Below are 22849 nucleotides of genomic sequence, written 5' to 3' on the forward strand. Positions count from 1 at the left end.
GTCTCTCCGCTAAGCCCCGGTGGCACAGGATGTGCCTGCTTTTTAGCACTGTATATGCTTCATGTGTCCTCCCAACCTCACTGAGCTCTATTATATCCCATTTAATGCCCGCTAATTCCTCCAATAGCACTGTTAGACTCTCTTCACTAGAAAACATTCTAGCGTTAAACATTGCCAGGTTCAGATTCCAATGGCAGCCTGTCCAGATCCAGAGATTCTTAGCACGCTCTGCTGCATCACAGGTCTGACCACCGCGATGGTCAGTTGCTTTGTAGCTGCTGGGGACTGAGGGCCGGGGTTTGACTGTTCTATTCATATAGAAGGTTGTGGGCAAGTACTGCACCAAGGTGGCCAATCCTGCTCTGGTGAGGGAGTGCATTACCGGTTCTGGTCACCGGGGTCAGGCCACTAGGCCTGTTTATACAGCTGTATCAACATGTGGTTTTTTTTTTATCCAGTGGAAAATTGCGTGGCACCGGGATTTGAACCACAGTCCTTTTGCACATGAGGCAGATGCTTTACCTCTACGCTATCGCATCAGGGCGCAAGTAGTAAGTAATTATACAGAAAGCATTTTATTTACTGTAATTGGAGGATTGGAGTAGATTAGTTCGACCACTCAAGGAGTGGGAATGGTTCAACTGTCAGAACTCCGACAAAAGGACTGGAATCACATAAGCCACAACTCTGAAGGAATGGAGTGGGAATAGAATGGAGCGCCCCCACTCTGCAATTCTGCGCCATGCCGATATATCCTGTTCTTGGGCAATGCCAGCGCAGCTCTAGAACCACAAAGACGACCGCACTACCAGGGCGAAACACATCGAAGACACGTCAGCTGCTGCATGAGCACGTGCTGCCAACGAGCAATCCTGCACACAACACACACACACACACACATATATATATATATATACACACATTGTATATATAGACACACACACGCAGTGCACGGACTGGTACCCTAGGTAGGGGCTATGACTCGCAAAAACTATAGTGTTCTCCACAACTGTGACGAGTACCAGGCCGCCGAACTCCTTGCCCTGTGCACGTTGCTGTCTATCTTCATGAGCCTAGATCCTGATGCAACCACTGGTGCCACGCTGCTATTTTCAAAGGCCACCACTAAGTGAAGCGCCAGGGACCGCCCAGGCCAGGGGACATTGGCTTGGTCCGATACACAAACAACCGTAAACTTCGAATTGACAGGACTACGAATTGGATTAGTAAATTCTTAACTAACCGGTACCAATTTGTAACTACTAATTAACTTTCTTCTCCGCGATCGCTAGTAAGATCTGGTGTGCCACAAAGCTCTGTATTGGGATCAATTTTATTCCACCACAAACATGGCTCCACACAATAGTTTGATCAAGGAACCCGTACGGGTCCCGAAACGTCTCTGTGTGTTTTTTCACCTTGACTTGGTCAGTGGCCGTAATTTCTTCATCATCATGTTACCTGACCAGACGAACTTTCGTCGAACTCTTGACTACAATAGTTTTGTTTGAAAACATATGTGAGTGCATATGCTTGTATTGGACAGTGAGAATAATTAAGAGTCAGTAAGCAATGTCAAATACATGCAATCTGGCTTACAAAACAAAAGGAACTGGTCACTATTTAGTAACAGTTTTCCTTTGTGTGAAACAACTTCACCCTTGAAAAGTTCCTCATTCTACAAAGGTTTATATAGTGAAATATAGAAATATTTGGATGTATTTGGGTTATCACCTGGCCCAAGGAACTTCTAGTGGCAGCCTGTCTCGATCTCGCAATTCCTGGCACTGCCCAATATACAGCATGCCTGACTGCTGCAGTGGTCAAGTGCTCTGCAGCTGTAGGAAACCGAGGGATAAGGGTTGATTGCACAATTTATGGCATTTCCAAATTTTGAACTTAGTACCATCTCTATACTATGTCGACACTATGCCACTAGACTATTGCTGTGCTGCAGTCATCATAATATTAATTACTCATCGTATACACAAGCTATACAACTGCTTAGGCAAAATTTTAAACTGCGCAAGGAAGACAGGACGTGAACTGAAACATAGACACACACAAAGCACAGGCTTCCAACTGGTTTTATTTTGCGAAAGCAAAGAATATATAAGGTACTTCAATATAGCAAAACAAGGAGCAATTGCAAATAATTTTTGCATGAGGTATTGACGAAAAACATCAAGGCCATGTATGCATCAAGAGTGCAGGAGAGTCTTAATGTGCCCATCTAAGACTTTAATTCTTTCCTTGAGAATCTCCTCTTGCAGTGCAGGAGCTGCGACAGCAAAAGCTGCCTGCCTTATGAGGAACAGAATAAATTCCTTTCGAAGGCAAACTCAAGAACAGAAAGAGAAGTCATCAAGGCATTCCACATCGCTAAAAGGTGTGACAAGTTAGCTCACCTTCTTGATCCCTATCAAGGAAAGAAATAGAATTCTTAGATGGGCACTCTGGGTCTCTACTGCGCTCTTAATGCACAGGTGGCCTTGCTATTTTTTGTCACTGCCTCGCGCACAATTTCTTTGTGAATGTTCTTTGTTTTGCCATTTTGAAGAACCTTATAAACTCTCTGCCTTCACCAAACAAAGCCAGTCGGAAGTCTACACTTTGTGCATGCATCTATGGTTTTGTTCATGTCCTGTCTTTCTCGCAGAGTTTAAAATTTTGCTGAAGCTACGAGCTGACTAGCCCAAAACGTGCCGTACTTCAGTGTACAGCTGGGCTTGTTGGTAAAGCTACACAATGCAGCTCAAGTGTGTGTGTGCTCTTCCGCGTTCTCATGATGTGGCTCAGCCTTGAGTGCATGTGTAGTTTCAATACTGGCTACTATATTTTAATGACTAACATAACTTCTATCTTCAACTTCCAGCCAGACAGAGTACCTCATACTACATTCTGAACATTGCTGCAGTGTAGCAGGATTTCTGTCTAATGCATTGGCCTCCACCACCAAATGCATGAGAAATTAAAAAAAGATTATGTAGATTCCAAGCACAGTGGGGATTCATGTTACAGGAGGCATACTGCAGGTAAATGGCTACATAGTATTGGTTCGGGTTCTTCCAAACATTGCAGTGTTGACCAATGTGCTTGTGTATGGTGAGTGATTGCATATATGACACAAGCTTTGTGAGGAGAGTACGAATGCAAAGGCATGGTTTCTTTGCCTCTTTCCTAACACTTTGTGGCGGCTGCTGTTTTGACGAGTAGAAAACTTGGCTTATGCAGTATGCGCAAATGGGTTTGAGACTTTTAAGACCAATTTCCTTGAGGCAAAGTTTAGCATGGAGCCAGTTTTGTCACAAGGAAGTTATTCCTACTCACACATGCCTGTTTTGTTTTTGTTTTTTTTTTCATTTAGTTTCAGGTCTACCTAAACTATTGCCGTCATGACAGCCATCACATATAATATGGTAGCATCAATCTTTGTATTAATCATTCGAATATTGAAATCTAAAAGTTTGCAGCTGTGTAAAAGGACAGGAGGACAAGAGAAGCGAGGAGAAGAGAGGTTGCAGTGTAACAGAAATAGGCAAGCACTAATTGAGCGACAAGACCACTGGACACAGGAAAAGCAGATTTAGCTGAAACACAGCAGCCTGTCAGGAAGAGACTGAACATAATTCTTTGTGAAGCTTTGTCTACATCACAGTTTTATATACTATCACAGATCATGAACATGCCAGAGGCAAAGCGTACTGTTACGGGGATGTTGGTAGTATAGAAAGACTGTATTTACAATATATATTGTCACGTGGTAGTGACGGTTGAGAAGGCAGCAAAACTATGATTAACGAAACGAGCATTTTATTGGGTGAACTTGTGCCCTCAAAAGAGGCTACACTCAAAGAAGGATCGTAGCGGCGAACACGATCGGCGGTCGTCGAAAATCTGATGAGCGGGTCAAGCGCGTTGGCTTTTATACATCTGTCGTCGAATGTTCCAGAGCAGTCACTGGGACCTGCGTGCCTTCCACAATGTTCCACATTATTCGCGTCGCGCCCACATGCAATCAGATAACACAAGTTGCGGTGAAAGACAGTGGACGGAACCATTGATAACATTCCAGAAACTTCTTTTACATGCAGGCACGTCCTGTGCTGTGCGATAACATTTGTTAGGCGGCGAGAAGTGGTCGCCCAATAAAGATAAAGTACACGTGTCAATATACAAGATGAGGCAGAGTAGTTAAGATGGCTGACCACCAACAGCATGCAGCAGCCAGCGTGCTGCGGTCTTCTTCCTCTCTTTTTTCATCCTTCCGTAACAGGACCCCCGGGCGGTGAAGCGCCGTCTCGGCTCATGGTAGGCTAAGAATCGCGAGCGAAGTATGGCTTCAGCCGCGAAACATGCACGACGTCAACAGGCGTCAGACTTGAGGATGCATCAAACCGAAGTGGCGAAATCTCGTAATTTACATCGTTAACTTGACTTAAGACTTCGTAAGGCCCTGTGTAGTGAGAGAGACGCTTCTGGGAGAGGCCAACCCGACGACATGGTGACCAAAGGAGCATCCAAGCACCTGGTGTGAACTTAACATCGTCATGGCATCAGTCATAACTCTTTGGTATATGCTGCGGGGCTAATAAACGAGATCGGGTGACTTGACATGCCCTGTGAGCGCGATCGATGACTTCATGAGCATGGTCAGTTGCAACACGTGGCACAGAAGGGATTATGATGTCAAAGGGCAAAGTAGGGTTGCAAACATACAAAAGATAAAAGGGTGAATATCCTGCAATGTCACTTCGGGATAAGTTATACACAAACGGCACGTAGGCCAGCGTGGTGTCCCAGTCGCGGTGATCGTTGGAGACCTACATCGACAGCATCTCTGTGATTGTTCGGTTGAGACATTCCATAAGACCGTTTGTTTGTGGGTGGTAGGCGGTGGACAGCTTATGCTTAGTGGCACAAGAGCGGACGAGGTCGTCGACAACTAGAGACAAGAATGAGCAGCTGCGGTCTGTAATAACTGTCGAGGTGCACCATGGTGGAGAATGACATCGTGGAGGAGAATATCGACGACGTCTGTTGCGCAACTAGTCTGCAACGCCTTTGTTATCGCATAGCGTGTCATGTAATCAGTAGCAATGGCAATCGACTTGTTAGCTCTAGTTGTCGTCGGAAAAGTGCCAGGTTAGTCAAGGCCTAAGCGAGAAAACGATTCACAGGGAACTTCAACTGGATGGAGTCATCCGACAGGTGGTAGGGGAGGTTTCTTCTGGCACTGACACAATTCGCAAGTTGTGACATAACAGTGCACAAAGCAGTAGAGACCTGGCCAGAAGAACCAACGTTGTACATGATCGCACGTATGCAAAACTTCAAGGTGTCCCACCGTCGGTGCATCGTAAAGTTGTTCAAGAGCAACAGATTGCAGATGATGAGGACGGTGAAGGAGCAACTCAGGGCCATCAGCATTCATATTGTGGTGGTAGAGGATGCCGTTGCGCGGCAAGAACATGCGGCATGTGCCGTCAGTGCTGTCGGAGTGATTGCACTCTGGCAATGATGGACTGTAAGGACTCGTTGCGTTGTTCGGTGCGCATGTCAGTCATGTCAGTGAAAGCCATCACGCAGGTCACCAGATCATGCACAGAAGGATCAAGTGGATCCACGGGGTGACGAGAGGCAGTTAGTGTCCTTGTGGAGTCATCCAGTCTTGTAATTGACAATAAATGAAAATTCCTGGAGCCACAAAGCCCAGCCACCAAGCCGTCCTGTCAGGTCCCGGAGGGAAGACAGCCGGCAGAGTGCGTGGTGGTCTGTAACGACCGAAAATGTACGGCCGTACAAATATGGCCGGAACTTGACGACAGCCCAAACTAAAGCGAGCACTCCCACTTGGTGATGGGGTAATTTCTCTCGGCAGGTGACAGCAGGCGGCTGGCGTAAGCTATCACGCACTTTGTACCATTCTGTTGTTGATCGAGAACAGCGCCGATGCCGTGGCCGCTTGCGCCAGTGTGGACTTCGGTCGGTGCAGATGGATCAAAGTGGGCAAGTATGGGAAGGGTGGTCAGAAACATGATGAGAGCGGCAAATGCATGAGCCTGCTCCAGGCCCCATGAGAATGGCGTGTTCTTCTTTTTGATCTGTGAAAGGCTGAGCAATGTTGGCAGGGTTTTTGATGAAACAATGAGAGTAAGAACACAGGCCGAAGAAGCAGCGCACGTCAGAAGCAGAATTTGGCACAGGGAAACTGCGTATGGCACGAACTTTTTCCGAATCTGGTTGGACATCGGATGCGTCAATGAGGTGCCCCAACACGGTAATCTGACGGCGCCCAAATTGACACTTCGTGGAGTTGGAGGCCAGCTTATCAGAAGACCGCAATAATCGCAGTGAGTCGGGTAAGGCAGCTGCCCAACATGGGAGAAAAAACAGCTTTGTCAAGGTAACAAAGACAGGTGGTCCATTTGTAGCATTGCAGAAGAGAGTCCATCACAAGTTCAAATGTCGCAGGAACATTGCACAGGCAAGAGGGCATGACTTTGAATTGATATAAGTCATCCGGTGTGATGAAGGCTGTCTTCTCCAACCATTTCATCAACCGAAATCTGCCAGTAGCTGGATCGAAGATTGATGGATGATAAGTATTTAGCTCTGTGCAAGCAGTCCAAGGCGTCATCGATGCTTTGGACTGCTGCGAGACGAGACGTTTTTTCGCGTGATCTCATTTAAGTGGCAATAATCGACGAAAATATGCCAGGCACCATCTTTCTTTTTTCACATGGACGACAGGCGTAGGGCTGGCTGATGGCTCGATGACCCCTTTGCGGAGCGTTTTGGCCACCTCCGATTGGATGACTCGACGTTCAGCATGCGATGCACGATAGGGACGCTGACAAATAGGACTTGTGTCTCCAGTGTTTATATGGTAGTGAACAACAGATGTTCAGCCTAAAGGCCTGTTGCCAAAATCAAGGATTCCACTGTACGATTCAAGCAGGAGACGTATGTCCCTGGCCTGTGCAGAGGTAAGGTTAAGTGCAGTCATTTTCGCAAAGTCGTTCGTTAAGGAACCAGAGCTGGGCGCTGCGATTGGCACTAATAAACCACTCTCAGAATTCAGACTCTCAATATCAAATTCAGAACCACTAGAAACGCTGTCCAAGAACATGCTAGCCGGAATCACTTGAGGGCACAGGCTGAAATTCAGAAGAGGTAAAGCAATGTCATTATTAGTAACCGTGACCGGTTCAAAGCACATTGATGATGGGGCGAAGCACATATTCACCATCAGGAACCTGTGGCTGGGCGGTCAAAGTGACGTAAGTAACTGCTTCGGGTGACAGACGCACATCACGAAGCGAGCACAAGTACAGTGGGGCGGTGCTCGTAGCATCGGCTAGTTGAGGCAGTCCTAACTGAAGAACGCCGGCCGTGCAGTTGAGGAGAGCGGAATTAGTGGATAAAAAGTCAAATCCTAGGATAACGTTGTGAGGGAAGATGTTGCTCACAGTAAAGAGAACAGAAGTAGGGTGGCCAGCTATACTTGCAGTGCACATTCCAAGAACCAGCATTCCAATGTTAGCCATATGAAGCACTCGGGCAGCTGCTGGGGTGAGGACCTTCTTTAAACGACTACGCAGGCTAGCACTCATCACAGGTATGTGGGCTCCTCTGTTGATGAGTGCTTGGACAGCTATGCTGTCTATTTTAACGCCAATTACACTTCTCCTTGTGTGCATAGACAGAGGATTTGCTGCAGCATTAGGCAATGCAGCACCACCTCCGAGGGCTGCATTTCTTACTTTTACGAACGGGTGTGGCCAAATGCCACAGGGGACGAAAGGCGACGTGGCTGTGGTGAACGCGAAGATGGGCGACTTGTTCGCGGTGAACGAGACTGGTGTCTGTGCGGCAATGGTGAGCGACTGTACCACATGTTCCTAGCAGAGTTGGTGCTGTTAGATTCGGCGGTGGGCGAAACATTGCGGGCATTTTCATCAAAACGGCTCAGGTTGGTTGGCATGCGAAGTGTTAAGGGCCACGAGTTGTGACAGTATCAGGCGACATGACCAATGCGGCAGCAGGTGAAACATATCGGCTGGTCGTCCACAGTTCTCTACTCAGTTGGGTTGCAATAACGCGGAGAGAAGCGTTGGGGTGGAGCAAAAATAGTAGAATGGCGTTTGTTAGCTCTGGGATTGGCAACAGCACAGACAGAACGTAAGCCAATGTTTTCAGGTTCCTGGTGAATGATGGCTTGTAAGAAGGGGACTGAAAATGTTGTAGCATCAGGGATAGGCGAACAGAAATGCAGGCGCCATCGCATCCAGTTCATGTCAACGATTCGCACCACATCCTCCGATGGCGACGCATGCTGCTGTGTGGGTTGATCTTCACACGTTGTCGTTGCAGCAGTAGTGGGAAGTCTGGCGACAGGTTGCAAGACGCATCGGCTTTTGACGTGCTGGAATTGTCGGCACTCCTTAAAGATAACATCAACTGTAGAGCAGCTTTTGCACATGAGCAGATTAAAGGCATCGCCAGCAATCCTTAAGCACATGCCCGATCTTCTTAGCTCCTGTCATGTCGTGATCGGGTTTGCTTTACGACAAAGTGCCAGCATGTCTTGGATGTACAAGAGATAGGACTCCATGGGGGATTGGGCACAGGAGGCCTGTTCCTGTTTTGCGTCAATTTTACAGCCGGCTGGTTTGCCAAACAAATCTGTCAACTTCTCTTTGCATTGGTCCCAGCTGGTTAGCTCCTCTTCGTGGTTTTCATACCACACATTTGCCGTGCCTCTTAGGTAGAACAACAGGTTAACTAGCACACGCGTGGGGTCCCATCTGTTGATTCCACTCACATGTTCGTACATAGCCACCCACTTTGCAACATCGGTGCCATTGGTCCCACAGGAAGTTCCAGGATCCTTGGGTTGCGCAACCACAACCTTGGCTATGCCCGATGACAAGGTACAGCAAGATGCTACTTTACCCCCAGTTGTCACCTCTTATGACATTTCAAGGCAGCGAGACTGAGACTGTAATGTATTTAGCGGCACTGGTAACCATGATGTAGAGGATTGACTTTCCCCCTATGTACAACACATCAGCAGAATAAGAACAAGGAAATGCCCCACACAGGTGCATGGCACTAAACTGAACACACTACCTGCTGTATGCGAGAGAGAATGAGAAAGAATGAGCTTCCGTTACTCCTGAGCATCTACCTACAACTGTTTTTTATGGGCACAGCATTGAAGCTGCAATTGAGGTAATGCCTAACACCACATGAAATACAAAGCACAATAAACACAGAGAAACCAAAACAAATGCACACACTTCTCACCGAAATAGACACAACACCTGCTTTGTTGCATCTGAGCTGAAACGGGTGAATCCCAAACTCTGTGTCACATAACATCTGAAAGAATTAGCTGCTACGAGAGAACCAATGAGATTAATCTGACGTGCTATGCATGCACCTTTAGCCTAATGGGTAAAGAATTGGGCTGCTGCACTAAGGACCCAGATTAACGACGCATTATCAGGCACATTACTAACTATTATTGAGCCTATCTGACTGGATGTACAAAGAAGCCAGGAGACAGCTCATGATAATGCTTTGAATAAGAGACAACGAAGCTGAACCCACGTTTTCTGCCTTGTGCTTGCAATGCTCTACCAAGTGAGCTTCTACGGCAGTTGTCCCAATGTCAATTTTCTTGGATAGCTGCGCATATGTACTAAGCATAGCCCTGGGAGTGCTAGGCAGCAGCACTCACAGTTATGATGGCAAATGTGTAGTACCCTTTAAAACACCCACATTACAAAGCACATGATCTTAGAAGCTGGCAACTGGCTAATAAACACTCGTTTTCTACCATGAGGCACCAAGGCAGCCGAAATCAAAACATTTGTATCTGATGAGCGAGAAAAATCAGGGGAATCATGCAGCTCAATTTTTTTGTTGATAACAAGCATGTGATGGCAACAGACAATGAAGCAACAGTGGCTGTATAGGAAAATGGGTTAGAGCTGATGACAATCATCGGCAGCTCACACTATACTGCTTTCTCTACCATTTATTGTCTCAAGACATCTGGCAGCAAATCCTCTGGTCTTCTACTATGTCTTTTGCAACTGAAATTTTAAATGTGTGTAATACTTCATGGAACTTGGAACACTTAAATGGTTAAGCATCTTCATACCTTAAATTTGTGGACCAGCTTTGTCACCTTTCTAGAACAATAACTCTCTGGTGTCATACATCACTCAAACCAACTAATTCTCACTCAAACCACTACTTATTAAATCTACCTCTAGATGAGCAGTACCTGCATTAGACGCAGCTGCATACCCTTTTAGCAAATGGATATACATACCACGCTCAGACTGAGCAAACCAAACAAACCAACAGCAACCAGTACTTCTGCCCATTTGTCTTCAACGAGGCAGAGACAGGCCAGGTCTCGATAAACACAACAAATATAAGGTGCAGGCAGAGGAAATAGGCAGAAGCTGTAAAGACAGCAGCAAAGTGAAACAAATTAGACAAGTTTGCACACAGTCAGCGATCTGGGCCGAGGACAATGCAGAACGTTACTGCCACAATGAGAAGCAAATGCTCCTCATGCAACAAGAAAAAACACGTTTTAGCTGTAAACAGCACGACTGCGCGGAGTTGGTTGTTATTCTAAAAACAGCACATACAACAATTAAAGCAGACATTACTTGTGTCATCTGACGTCCTCTTGCTGTTTTTACAATATCGGTCACGGTTGCAAAGCTACGCACATGATCTATGAACGAAAGCAACGGACGTGCATATAAAGCTTGGTGAGTCGATTCATACTAATATATATATGTTTAATTTTGAAAGTTCCCGTAAAAGTGATAGTAGCAGCAGCAGTAAAGTGGTTTCGTTTACCAGCTCGCTCACAACGTACGCATTGTATGATTTAACTCCACGGCTCGCAAAGGAGCTACTAAGAAGCTTCAAGTGAAGGAAATACGCTTTCGTTATCTCACTGCAACGAATGAAAGCCTCTGACGCCCATACCGCGGTGAGCAGTGAGAAAGGTAATTAAATGCAGCAATGCGCTGCATGGGTAAATAAGAAGGGCATAGCGTAGTCATCCTCTAGAGATGGAGAAAAATAGACTTAAGAACGCGATAAACATCATAGGACGACATCCACGCTAGTTGAGTGCATGCATTTCTGGCGCGTGGAAGATGTCGCTGTCTTTTTGTTAATTTTTTTACATCGGTGCAACGCGTAGGAACTGCAGTGTTGAAGGCACGAACGAATAAATTATACTGCGATCACTGCGAGACCTGCGACAACCGTTTCGTGTTCCTTCGAATTTCGAGATCACATCGACCACAGCTCGAATGCGCAACCGGTTTTTTACGTGTCAGCAAGAGAACGGGTAATCTTACAGCACTTACCGTTGCTCCAAATACGTCGCGGTAGCACCAGCAGCTGGACAACAAATGTCATCAAGCCCTGGCCCACCGCAGTGTCCGCAACTTGATGCTTCTAAGCATTCGCCAAAAACTAAAAGCGGAGCCATACGTACGCGCGCGAACGAGACACAAGCCATGCGTCTGAGTTAGAGAGTAGTTATTTCAGAAAAGCAAAAACAAACAACAATGTGACGTCACATCCGGTAAAGTCAACTTGTCCTCCTTTCTCACCTTCTCTCAGCTAACGCATGCGCAGCGACCACGGAGCACTCGGGGGCGATGTTCAGGTCAGCTGCCTCTATTCTTTTTTTTTTTTTTTCATAAGGTCGTCGTCTGCACGTGTTGTTCTGCGAGTTTAAGCGGCGAATTCTTTTGCGCTTTTTGTGTCGTTAGGGCTGCACATAATGTTCATTGAGGCTCTCACCCTCTAAGTGGTTGTTGGCAGCTCCAAAAGAGAGAAAATGCTGCCTGCCGCGTCACTGCTGGAACGTTGTACGCGATCTCTATTCACGAAGTCAAAATCAACGCTTTTACGCCGTGCCATTACGTCCAGCACTTCACGGCTCTGCCAAGACAGCCGCGCCAAGGACAACGAAGAAAAGCTTCCTAAGGATTCGCAGAATGTAGACTACAGTAAAGGGAACGTAGCCCAACTGTTTCGTGAGTCGGCAACGTTCGATGCTGAACAGCCCCAGAGCGCAGATGTGTGGTCATCGCCTGCCTATCCTGTGAGCTTCAAGGTTCCCGCTGAAGAGAAATATGAGGAGACTATTCGCATCGACCCCAAAAATACCAGCGTCATTTTGTTCCCGGGGCAGGTTCGTTCCGCATTTCCCTTTTTCGCTGATGGTTATGTGAGCGGTGTTCCGTAATAAATATTTTTGTGCTGCAGCGCTATCTCAGGGTCGAGATCTATTCATTCACCGACATCACTTGCACGATATTTATCGTGTGTAGCAGACGTTGCATGCAAAATAATAATAATTTATATTTTCCCCTTCCATCCTTGCGTATCCCTTTTGACTTTCGAAATACAACGGTTCGCATATTGTGACAGCTTGCAAATCAGATGTTACTGATGAGGGTCAACTTGCAGTTAGCTACACATGACGTTAACTTCTAGCTTGTTTCCTTTTGCGCATTCAGAAATTCAGACTCGGCTTGTCGCATTCGCGAAAACGAGATATAATGGTTTAAAAACCATAATGTTTTCGACCATCCATGCAAATCGTTTTAGTCTGTGAACAAAAATGCAAATGTAAAGGTAGGCATCGTAGTAGAAAAGATAGCTCACTGCGTTTTAGAGTCTCGATTTTCACTTTCACAATAATTCAATTCCTTTACTAAAATACTTCGTTCCTCATCTACACAAAGGCCAAAACAAAAGCAGTTCTCTTATTTTTGATTTTGTTCTCCCATTGTTGCAGTATAGCATTTTAGAATATGCACACTAAGAAGCACTATTTCATTCAGCATTGATATAGTATATGTTTCTGCTTAGCAACAACAAAAGAGAGAGAGCTAGGAAGAAATTTACGAGAGGTTGGGCATCATATGAGCCACATAAGTGGAAACTATGGTCTATATGGCCAGTGGCACTTTAACTCACTGATTATATGGACAAATAAGTGACTGTGCTACCCTAAGCAGCTATAGTAGGTCATCAGTACAAACATTTGTGTGAGCCTTTTACTAAGTATTAAGATTATGCCTAATTCAGATGACTCTAGCTCTACTCATGTGTTTCTGAGTGCATCATGTTTTATGTATTTGGACCTACAGGGAGTTTACTGCATCACTCTTAGTTGGAATTGCTCGTCTTGCAGGGCTCTCAGTTCGTTGGCATGGGTCGTCACCTCCTCCAGTACCCCAACGTGAGCGAAATGTATGAGCGCGCAAGTGACATCCTCAACTATGATCTGCAGCTTCTTTGCCTTGAGGGGCCCAAGGAGCAGCTCAACAAGACTGTACACTGCCAGGCTGCTGTGCTGGTCACTTCACTGGCTGCTGTAGAGCGTCTGCGAGCCACCCAGCCTTGGGTGAGCCTTGCACACCAGTGTGGACCACACCACTTAATGATTGTTTCGAGCTGACTATCTAGCTACTATGCGCCATTCTGTTCTGTATCACTCGAATACTTGCTGTATAAACCAAATTATACGTTGTCCGGAATTTAGGTCAATAACTGACTTTGACATGGCCAGATGACAACTCACAATGTGCTAAACACTGCTATATGAGACAAGGGGTGACTTCAGCTTTTTCTTTCTGTTCTTTCTTTCTATTTCTTTCTTTTCCTTTTTTGAAAAAGATCTTGACCTATATTTCAGTTTATGCAGTACTTCCATGCATTATTTTGATGTGTTAATACAGAAATTAGGGCAACTGACAAGAAAGGTTATATTTTTACACGTTCATAGCTTCACACCATGACTCTTCGTCTTGTCTTGTTTGTTTGCGCCTCTTATACAGCATGCTTCTACAGTTCCTCGCCTTCTGTTCTTGTGCAGGCCATCGAAAACTGTGTTGCTGCAGCTGGTTTCAGTGTCGGAGAATATGCAGCTCTTGTATTTAGCCAGTCCATTTCCTTTGAGGATGGTAAGACTCTCTCACCTCATAGCACCTCATAGCACCTCATAGTAAAATGTTGGAACTGCAGTGCACTTTGTGCCTATACTGCGAGCCTATACGTTGTGTGTGTGTGCACATGCGTTTGCGTGCATGCATGAGTGCGTGTGGAACAAAAGAAATGGGGAATTTGAATGTTTTGGCCCACAGTGTAACCCAGTTTCATTTAATGATAATTCTGCACTATAACTTTGAGAACTAAATAGCTATCTTAGTTTATGATTTGGTCACTCTTAAGCTGTCACTTGACATTTTCAGAGCTATCAACTTCAGAGGTGTTCTTTTGTGTCGTATCTGGTTTGTGAGCACTACCACAATGTAGTAATAAAAAGTATGTTCAAGCTTTGCTGTCCCTTTAAAGGGATACGACAGGCAACAATTGAACCAAGCTAAATTGATAGTGTTCTGCAATGACAACTGCACTACTGTTGGCAGAAACAAAACCTTTCGTAATGAGAAAATATTGTAACTGCAAAAAAGGAATGTCCGCTCCACTTTGTAGTTGTCGAGCCAGTTTCTGCACATTCCAGAAACAGTTTGTCAAGAATTGTCATGAAGACAAACCACATTTGCTTGAAGGTGAAGGCGAAGCAGTTTGGTCATTTGTATTTTTCTACATAAGAATTCACAGCTGCCAATTCACACTACTTGGTTGGTGTTATCTGCATAAGCACGGTGCCCTTAATGTGCCACCACGCTACTCACTGGGGGTGGTAGCACACAGCAACGCACGACCTCCATGGTTGCCAATGCAATGTGATATTCTTGCTGTATGTTGGTGTATGGATTATGTGCCACCCTCTGCTTTCTTGAGTTACTCAAATTGGGGAGGAGGCAGGCTGCTTTCACTTGTGATTTTCTCACCAAGTAATCTCTTGCCACAAGATTAACAATGAGTGATTTTCAGGAGCATGATCTGTCACTTTAGCCAGACCTTGCATTTCATTTTATTCTGTTGTTTGATGGTCATTGTGATTAGTTTGCCACCACTAGCCATTCATTGGTGCCATATTTAGCCTTGAAAGTTCTCAGCCAATGCCTAATGGTTGGGTGCCTTGGCCACATGAGAAAATGAAATTTTATTTTGTTGTTTAAAGATTTTTTCGTTGTTGGTTTCACTGGTAATTTATCTGGCAGCAGAATAACAGAATGTTCAACTTACATTTCAGAAGAGCTACAGTTTCATGTACACTTTCTAGAAAGTTAAAAATAAAACAAGTTTATTGTTATAAATAGACAAGCAATAATGGAAGAGTGGTGAACTGACCCCATCTTTTTTTATAGTGAAATTTGGGAATCCATGTCTTATAGGCTATTGCAGCTTTGATACTATATTACAGTGGATTGGTTTTTGTTCAGGGAAATGCAATATATATGATATTATAGAGTCCGACCGATTACAACTTGTAGCAGTGCAAAACCAGCCTATCCACCCATCTCTCTATCGTCTGTCATTGTCGGTGGTTGCATTAAGTGGCACATTTACACACCTCACAAATTAAAGCTTTTTCAAGTCCATGCTTGATACAGGTCATGGCTGCTTGTGCTATGCTGCTCTAGCCAAATGTGCAGTTATCACCTTCTTTTTGCTGGAGATTACCTATTTACTTGCTCTATTTGTGTTGCTTGTTCAGGATGATAAACTGTGGCTTTTATTTATTTTTTGGGCTGTCAGCTCAGTGCTTTTGTGTGTGCTACATTCTTGAAGGTACTAAGCTGTTGTTAGTCTCGTATAACTTTGCAAACGAAAAGCTGTAGGACTTTGTTACACCAAGTAAAGAAAGAGCTCACCAAGCCATAATCTAGTTTGTGTGAACAATATTTTTTAGTTGAGTTTATATATACAATACATTTTGTAATTTTCTGCTAAGGATTAGTAGTTCACTGTGATAAAGATCTTGATTAAAAATATGTGTTAATTGCATTACCTTGGGGTGTCATCTGTGTTCAAAATTTAGATTCGGAAAGACCATATATGCAAGTGCTTGGCTCAAATTGTGCGTGATAGATGTCGTATTAGATTTTGGAGTGGTGCTGTAGACCAGTGTGGTTACACACATTTAACAATATTTTTAAAACTGGTACTGTCCGGTGGTGTTGAGTGAAAATTGCAGCTGTGTGAGGGGAGCACAGAGGTATTAAAGCTGAAAATGCTTCTTTGTTCATGGCACGTAGAATAATATATTGGGAGCAGTCAGACGGCCAGCCACCCCGATCTCATTACCTCTCTCCACTCACAAGTTTCACATTTTGCCAAATCACAGTGGTACTGGGTATAAATGTATCTATAACTGGAGTGTGCTCATTTGTTTGGGTTCTTTGCTAGGCACTGGCATATTCAGAAATCTTTTTGAACGTTGAATAATTAACATAGTGGGGCATAGTACCATTCTGGAAGACATGAAAATAAGAAACTATGGCTATTTTAGTGTTCCCTGTGCTTTTATAAAGCATATTGGCTATTTCAGTGGAGAAAAGCTGCTGAGTAGTCATGTCAGACATTTAATAGGCGACACACATTGTAGTGTAATACGAAACACTATAAGCACCCGATGCCCATTCTAGTTGTGCCTCTGAGTGTTGGTTGAATTCTGAGCACAAGAAGAGGCACAACGGTTAAAACATAAAAGAATCAGAAATACTATCATGCTCATTATGAGCTGCAACATGCGAGCCGTGGCCACAGCTACGCTCTCTAGAAAAAAACAATTTCGAGCCAAACTATTCATATGGTGGCGGATTAGCCAGCACAGCTGTCAATTGCAGACCGAGCAACTAGGGCCAAACTCCATGTCCAGAAACATTCTCTTGAATTTGGAATTCACCCCGGTGAAACTTGAAGGAGGTGGCAACTCACGCTTCTACCACTTGGATGCAGACATGAATGCCCTGGCTTGACGCTTACGAGCAGCCTCCAGTATACGATCTTCATCAGCAGTTTGCGCTCAACGTTGATAATTAGACTCTCGCATCTCCTTTCGCTGACATTCTTTGGAGGCAAAATCACTGCCCGCATTCTCCATTTTCGCACTGGCACGTTGTCGTTGGCTATAGTCGCTTCTCTGCTGTTGACGCCACTCCTCGTACTCGGCTTGTTCTTCAACCGTGCGCACGTTGCATGGTCTTCCCACTATTCCCATATTTTGTTGGAGTTGCAACTGTTGTAGTGGTCTACCTCTGCAATGCACAATCCGGTTCTTATACACTGCGGCGCACATCCCTGTGTTTTTCCCGCCACAACTGCCGCGCCGTTGTATTGAGGGCAGACGACAGCAGACGCAGCCGGCAGCAACGGCAGCCAGTGTGGGTGCACTACCTCACTCTGCAGATGCGGTGCGCAGTGAAATCATGTGTCCTTTCTTTTCTTCTCCACCATACTATCGTGCATTCTCCCCCTATAGCCATTTTTTTTTTGTTCGCTTTATGGACATTAGCCAGCCCAAATGCCATGTCTAAGAGACCGCACATACGGCTCATTCACACAGATCCGTCAGGTAAACAGCTTCGCTGTAAAAGTGATGAGGGCTTCGCCATTCCAGAAATGTGCATACCCCTATGCTTTGTGCTCTCTGCTTTCTTCAAAAAGCGATAATACAGTGGCCCGTAGAGTAGTTCATAAGTCCTTAGCCCTTCACGTAGCGTGCTTCATCATCGTGCATGCTGCCCTAGCTTTGTAACTATTCTTTTTTATTATTATTGTTATGTTATATACTATAACCTCCTTGTTTCAGCCATCAGTGTCGCCGTGAGGCTCCATATAAAGTCAAAGGGCAATAAAATTGTCGGCGCGCACCGTGTGCTGTATGTGCGAATGAAAGCGTGCGAGGGTGAGTCTGTGGTCGTGGCCAATCTTGTGCGTGCAACGGACGAAAGTGACAAGGAAGCGCGCCGCCTTCCATTGCGCACGAGGCTTCGGGGAGAGGGCAGGGAAGGGGGCGCGTTCTACTCCGGGCGGCCCGGGCAGCCACACGCGCCTGACCGGACTGCTGTATCTTGAAAGTGATCAGCGACTGGTGCAGAGTTCGCGCTACGCTGTGTTTTCACGACCTAAGTTCGTGTTGATGCGAGCGGCTGCACGAAGGTCAATTTGCTCGCTGCTGCTACCATGTTTCCTCACTGCAGCGTTTTACAGCGAGTTTCCGCAGTCATCGAGTGAGATGTATTCATGTTTGCTTGTGCACACGTGACACCATGCTTGTTAATTTAGTTAGTGTGCCTATGTTTACAAGTTTATACAGCTGATAAAACTTACTTCATATACTAGCTGCCCACTAATTTGCTATAGCAAATGTTGCTATCCCAATAAATTTGCCATTGCAGTTTTTCCCAAAAGGCAAAACTGCGACTTTTTTATTTATTATTTTTTTAAATTTATGGTAGAGTGATAGCTGATCTGTGATCCAGTGTATTATTGCTCCATGAAGAAAGCAGAGGATGGAAAGCAGGGGGTGTGTGCATTGCTCAAATTGCGACACCCTCTCCACGTTTTTCTCGAGAGCATCGTTGCATCAGCGACTCATGTGTTGCACTTCATATTGCACACAATAGTACATTATGTTGATAGTGACAGCAGCAATGAGAACTGGCCTAATCATTCTCAGTTTGCATTGATTATTTAAATGTAATTTTTTGCTTGCTGGCAGTGAAAAAAAAAAAATTAGGTCAGCTACTAGGGAAATTTCTGGTGCTGCACCTCTTCACATACTCACTAAAATAACCTTGATTCAGCTAAACAAGGCGTCGTGCCATATTAGGCTGTTGGAAGCATGCAGTTGTAGCATGTGTGAAGAGAAGTGAATTTATGGCTTATAGGAACATTTACAAAAGAGATTTTTTTGCCCAGTTTATTAAAAAAACGCACTTGAATGTAACACATTGTGGCCAGCTCGCTAGCTTAAAAAATTGAAGGTGCAATAAGCTAAAAAAAAAATCTAAGTTGTTCTGCATGTATTGCATTCTCTATAGAGTGTTCACATCTTATAGATGCAAGTGGCAACTATATAATTTAGGTGGTGACTCTTGACGTTTTTTTCTCTAGCTGTGCGGCTGGTAAAAATTCGAGGAGAAGCAATGCAAGCAGCCTCTGAGATGGTGCCAAGTGGCTTGATGACTGTCTTCCTGCTCACGACGGCAAAAGCGAGCTTTGTTTGTAAGCTTGCTAAGGAGTGGTGCATTCGCAAAGGTATTGAAGATCCAGTATGTAGCGTGGCAAACTACTTGTTTCCTCATTGCAAGGTCATTGGAGGTCATGAAGAGGCAAGTAATGAGTGTTGTTCAGTGAATAGAATAACAGTTGCTTTAGTTTAGAAAACCAATGAAGAAAGTACTTATCTGAGTAAATGCGTGACTGTATCTGATCGGACTGAAAAGTATAAGGATGTCAGTGTAGCATTAGCATAAAAAATGTCACTGAAAAATCACAATGATAAAGAAAGTGACTTCACAAATTGTCAGTTATTTAAAGGCACAGCAAAGATTAGTGTAAAAACAGTTTGAGGTTCCTCACTCCACATTCACAGCATACGAGCTTAAAAATCTTATTTGAGTTACTGAACTAGGACTTGAGTCATGTGTTCTGTTAGTGTAAAAGTGAAATGCAGAAGACACTCTGCATCTTCTAGATTTTTTTGACATCATGTCAATGTACTAATTGGCTATGCAGGCTTGGAAGGGAACATGGACACAACCAGTACAGGTTAAGGAGGTGTTACATTTGTAGTGCAGCCTGCATCTAGCTCAGTAGCCATTATGGTGTGACTTGAGCTGACCTTTTACTTCTTGGGTCTAGCATGACTACATGCTTCTGTACTCTAAATGCATTTGCTTGGTTCTGCAGGCACTAAAGTTTATTGAGCTGAATGCCCGTGATCTTGGTGTAAAAAGGATGAAAAGGTTGCCGGTGAGTGGGGCATTTCACACAGCACTTATGAAACCGGCACGTGCACCCCTGGCCAAAGCTCTGCAGGCTGTGCACATCAATGCACCACGCATCATGACCCACTCCAACCTTGATGGAATGGCCTACCGTAACCCGGATGAAATACGACGCAAGTTGGAAGAGCAAATGGTTAGTGTCGATCGATTATGTGCAGCTACTGTGATTCAGAAAATGAATTCGCATGCATTTGAATGGCTGAAATAATTGGCACTGTCATAACCCTTCATATAGGATTGGCATGGTCCTGCATCCCCTAGTCGGATCTAACATTTGTTTTTTAGTTTCTCTACATGTGAATATTGCATGAAAAAATACGCAGTTGTCAATGTTTATACAACATCTCAAAGTTCTGGGCATGTTAATGGTTACGTAGATGTATATAACTATGAGTATTGGGTCATTATTGGGTCATGTTAAATCTGTTAAAGGCACACTAAAGGCAAATACTAAGTCGAGTGGACTGTTTAAATACCATTCCAGAAACGTCGCAACGCTTGTTTCGTGCCAAGAAAAGACTTAGTTTACGAGAAAATTGCATCTGAAAGGTCCGAATGCCTTTTTCTAAATTCAAATCTCCCGCCCCCCAAACGGGGGAGTGGTGATGTTGCCTAAGCCATCGCCACCCTTTGCTGCCTGATGTCGGTGAGTAAAACGGCACCCGACAGACGACGATACTGAGTCAAGACAGCGCGGTGGATTTGCCGCTGCAGCTGCTTTTTGGTCAAGTGGCATAGACCGTTCGGGCATCTCGCAAAATCACATGGAAGTTGAATTCTCTGCTACTTCCAGTTTGTGTGAGTTTTGCGAGCCAGCAAAACCAGTGCAGCACTATGCAATCAGGAAAGTACTGAAACGTGAAAGTGTGAGCGGCGCAGGGTCGAACGCAAACGAAACCATTCGACAGCTCACATCATTGTTAACAGCAATTTCAATGAGTTCATTTTTTCTAAAAATGAAATAGAAATGTACAAGTGGCATTTTATTTCATCTTATAGTACAACTCAAGGATGTTTTTTGCAGCAACTAGCTGAGCACTAGGGACAGAATTTAACTGAGGAGTGCTTTCGTCATGGGGCAAGTGCTTGAATGTCCCGGGGGAGTCTCTAATCATGTCCTGCATTTACCTCAATTTCTACATTATTTATTTATTTATTTATTTATTTAAAATACCTTACAGGCCCCATGGGGGCATTGTGTAAGGGGGGTTACAGAGTAAGCAGCCTTCTAATGTGGTACACAAAAGATACACCTCAATACAGGCCTCATCAACAATACTACCAAGATTAAAACATGAAACAGGAACAACTGAAGTAATGAAAGGCCACAAAGGTGCACTTAAGGAAATAACATGAGTAAAACGTAACGTAAGGCATTAATACTAGAAAGTAAAATACACAAGAGATGAATATATCAGGGAGTACAATTCTTGAAGTGATATTCAGGGAAAAAGACGCAAAAAAGCAATAATATATACAGGACATACAAGTAAACACACGACGCAGCATAAAATAGCAATTCATAAGAGCGAGATAGCAATGCATCAAAAAAAAATATCACAGGATGTTCGAAGCAGATTGCAAAGTGTACGAAAAAAGATAAAGTGATTTGTAAGTGATATTATGAAAAATGCTCGTGTAGGAGATGACGAAATGTTTCTTGATCTGACTCGGAAGCAATGTGCTTGTTCACTTGTTCAGCTGCTACACTGAGAGGATCGACCAATCAGGGCATTCTTACTGCAATGTCTTAAACACTTGAAGCGCACTGGTTGGGATGCCACAGAAGTGGCGATTATGTCACCTCAGCTAATCAAGGAGAATGGCGCTGGTGTCAGAGTGATCATGACCTCTTTTTGTTTTCCTTGTGTATTTTCTGGGCTCTGTGCAACACATGGTGCCATAGTAAATGGCCTCTTTCAAATATAGCTATGTGGTGCTCCATAGGCTGTGCTTGTGCAAAATATTCAGACATTTAGATCCCCGTGAAACTTTCAGGTTCGCAAACATTTGTGAAGCTTTACTTGATGGTTTCCTTGAGTGATAGTGTGAGATGAATCAGAGAAAGCACATAAGCTTTTGAATTTCATGCATATTATTGTTGACCCTTCCACCAACATTGCTCTTATGATCTTTATTTGAAAAACTTTGTTTTTATGGATGCAGCTTTAATCTTTTAATCATTTTGGCTGTACTGTGTGCCTTTAATTAAGAAAGCACGTTTAATGCTCATATAGGCCCATAGCATTGAGTTCTTTTTTTGTTTGGGATTTGGTTACAGATGATGCCAGTCAAGTGGGAACAGCTTATTCAAGTGGTTTATAACCGGGAAGTTGGTGAAGAGTTCCCTCGGACATTTGAGTGTGGCCCTGGTACCACACTGAGGGCTGTGCTCAAGAATGTGAATGGCAAGGCGTGGAATGTCTCTGAAAGTATCAGTGCTTGACTGGCTTCCCCTCACCTCTTCTCCCTACCACCTATATTTTGTAATGTACCTTGTGCCACACCAGTTTCCATTTCTTTTTTATACACAATATTTTTATGTGCTATACTCTGGCAGAAAAGTGCAGTTTTTGTGAGCAGTCTTGTTAATTATGACTTGCACATTTCAGGGACATTTATTCTGAACCATTGCAAAGCTTACAATCTGGGCTGGAGAGGAAGCTGGTATATGTGGTCTGTCAAAGTGTTTAAAATGTGCACATTGTGTTCCGAACAGCACTTGTAATGCCACATAGTTGAGGACATTTTTCTCTTGAGCATGCAGCTTGGGCAGCCACTCAGAAGGGCGCAGCCATGATTTTTATCGCAAAATAAAGGCAGGTGCTTGTGCTGGCACTGTGCTGTCCATCTTA

At 44.4% G+C, this 22849-nt stretch overlaps 1 protein-coding gene and 1 long non-coding RNA gene across 4 annotated transcripts; one reads left to right on the forward strand and one right to left on the reverse strand.

The window, feature by feature from the left end:
* Nucleotides 1-556: 556 nt before the first annotated feature.
* On the reverse strand, nt 557-11569 carry LOC135896057 (uncharacterized). 2 transcript variants are annotated; one of them, XR_010562578.2, is made up of 4 exons: nt 11415-11569; nt 10349-10484; nt 1735-1838; nt 557-872 (listed from the first exon to the last, which is right to left on the reverse strand). It is a non-coding gene; the product is annotated as an uncharacterized lncRNA (long non-coding RNA). The 2 variants fall into 2 exon arrangements; XR_010562577.2 differs by lacking the exon at nt 1735-1838 and having other exon boundaries at nt 11415-11565.
* A 56-nt stretch (nt 11570-11625) lies between these two features.
* On the forward strand, nt 11626-22849 carry beg (malonyl-CoA-acyl carrier protein transacylase beg). Of its 2 annotated transcripts, none has more exons than XM_070526038.1 (6): nt 11626-11719; nt 13259-13471; nt 13943-14030; nt 19099-19316; nt 19897-20127; nt 22276-22849. In XM_070526038.1, the coding sequence occupies exons 1-6, from the start codon at nt 11681-11683 to the stop codon at nt 22438-22440; spliced, it is 954 nt and encodes a 317-aa protein (XP_070382139.1). In that variant the 5' UTR covers nt 11626-11680; the 3' UTR covers nt 22441-22849. The 2 variants fall into 2 exon arrangements, with proteins under 2 accessions (XP_070382139.1, XP_070382130.1); XM_070526029.1 differs by lacking the exon at nt 11626-11719 and adding an exon at nt 11741-12250.

The sequence above is a fragment of the Dermacentor albipictus genome, chromosome 1, assembly GCF_038994185.2.
Source record: "Dermacentor albipictus isolate Rhodes 1998 colony chromosome 1, USDA_Dalb.pri_finalv2, whole genome shotgun sequence".
Lineage (NCBI taxonomy): Eukaryota > Metazoa > Arthropoda > Arachnida > Ixodida > Ixodidae > Dermacentor > Dermacentor albipictus.

Coding starts and splice junctions, on each gene's coding strand:
- beg (XM_070526029.1), top strand. CDS start 11,894: ATGCTGCCTGCCGCGTCACTGCTGGAACGTTGTACGCGATCTCTATTC. Junction 14,031..19,098: donor GTCCATTTCCTTTGAGGATG/GTAAGACTCTCT, acceptor TTTTTTCTCTAG/CTGTGCGGCTGGTAAAAATT. Junction 20,128..22,275: donor GCAAGTTGGAAGAGCAAATG/GTTAGTGTCGAT, acceptor ATTTGGTTACAG/ATGATGCCAGTCAAGTGGGA.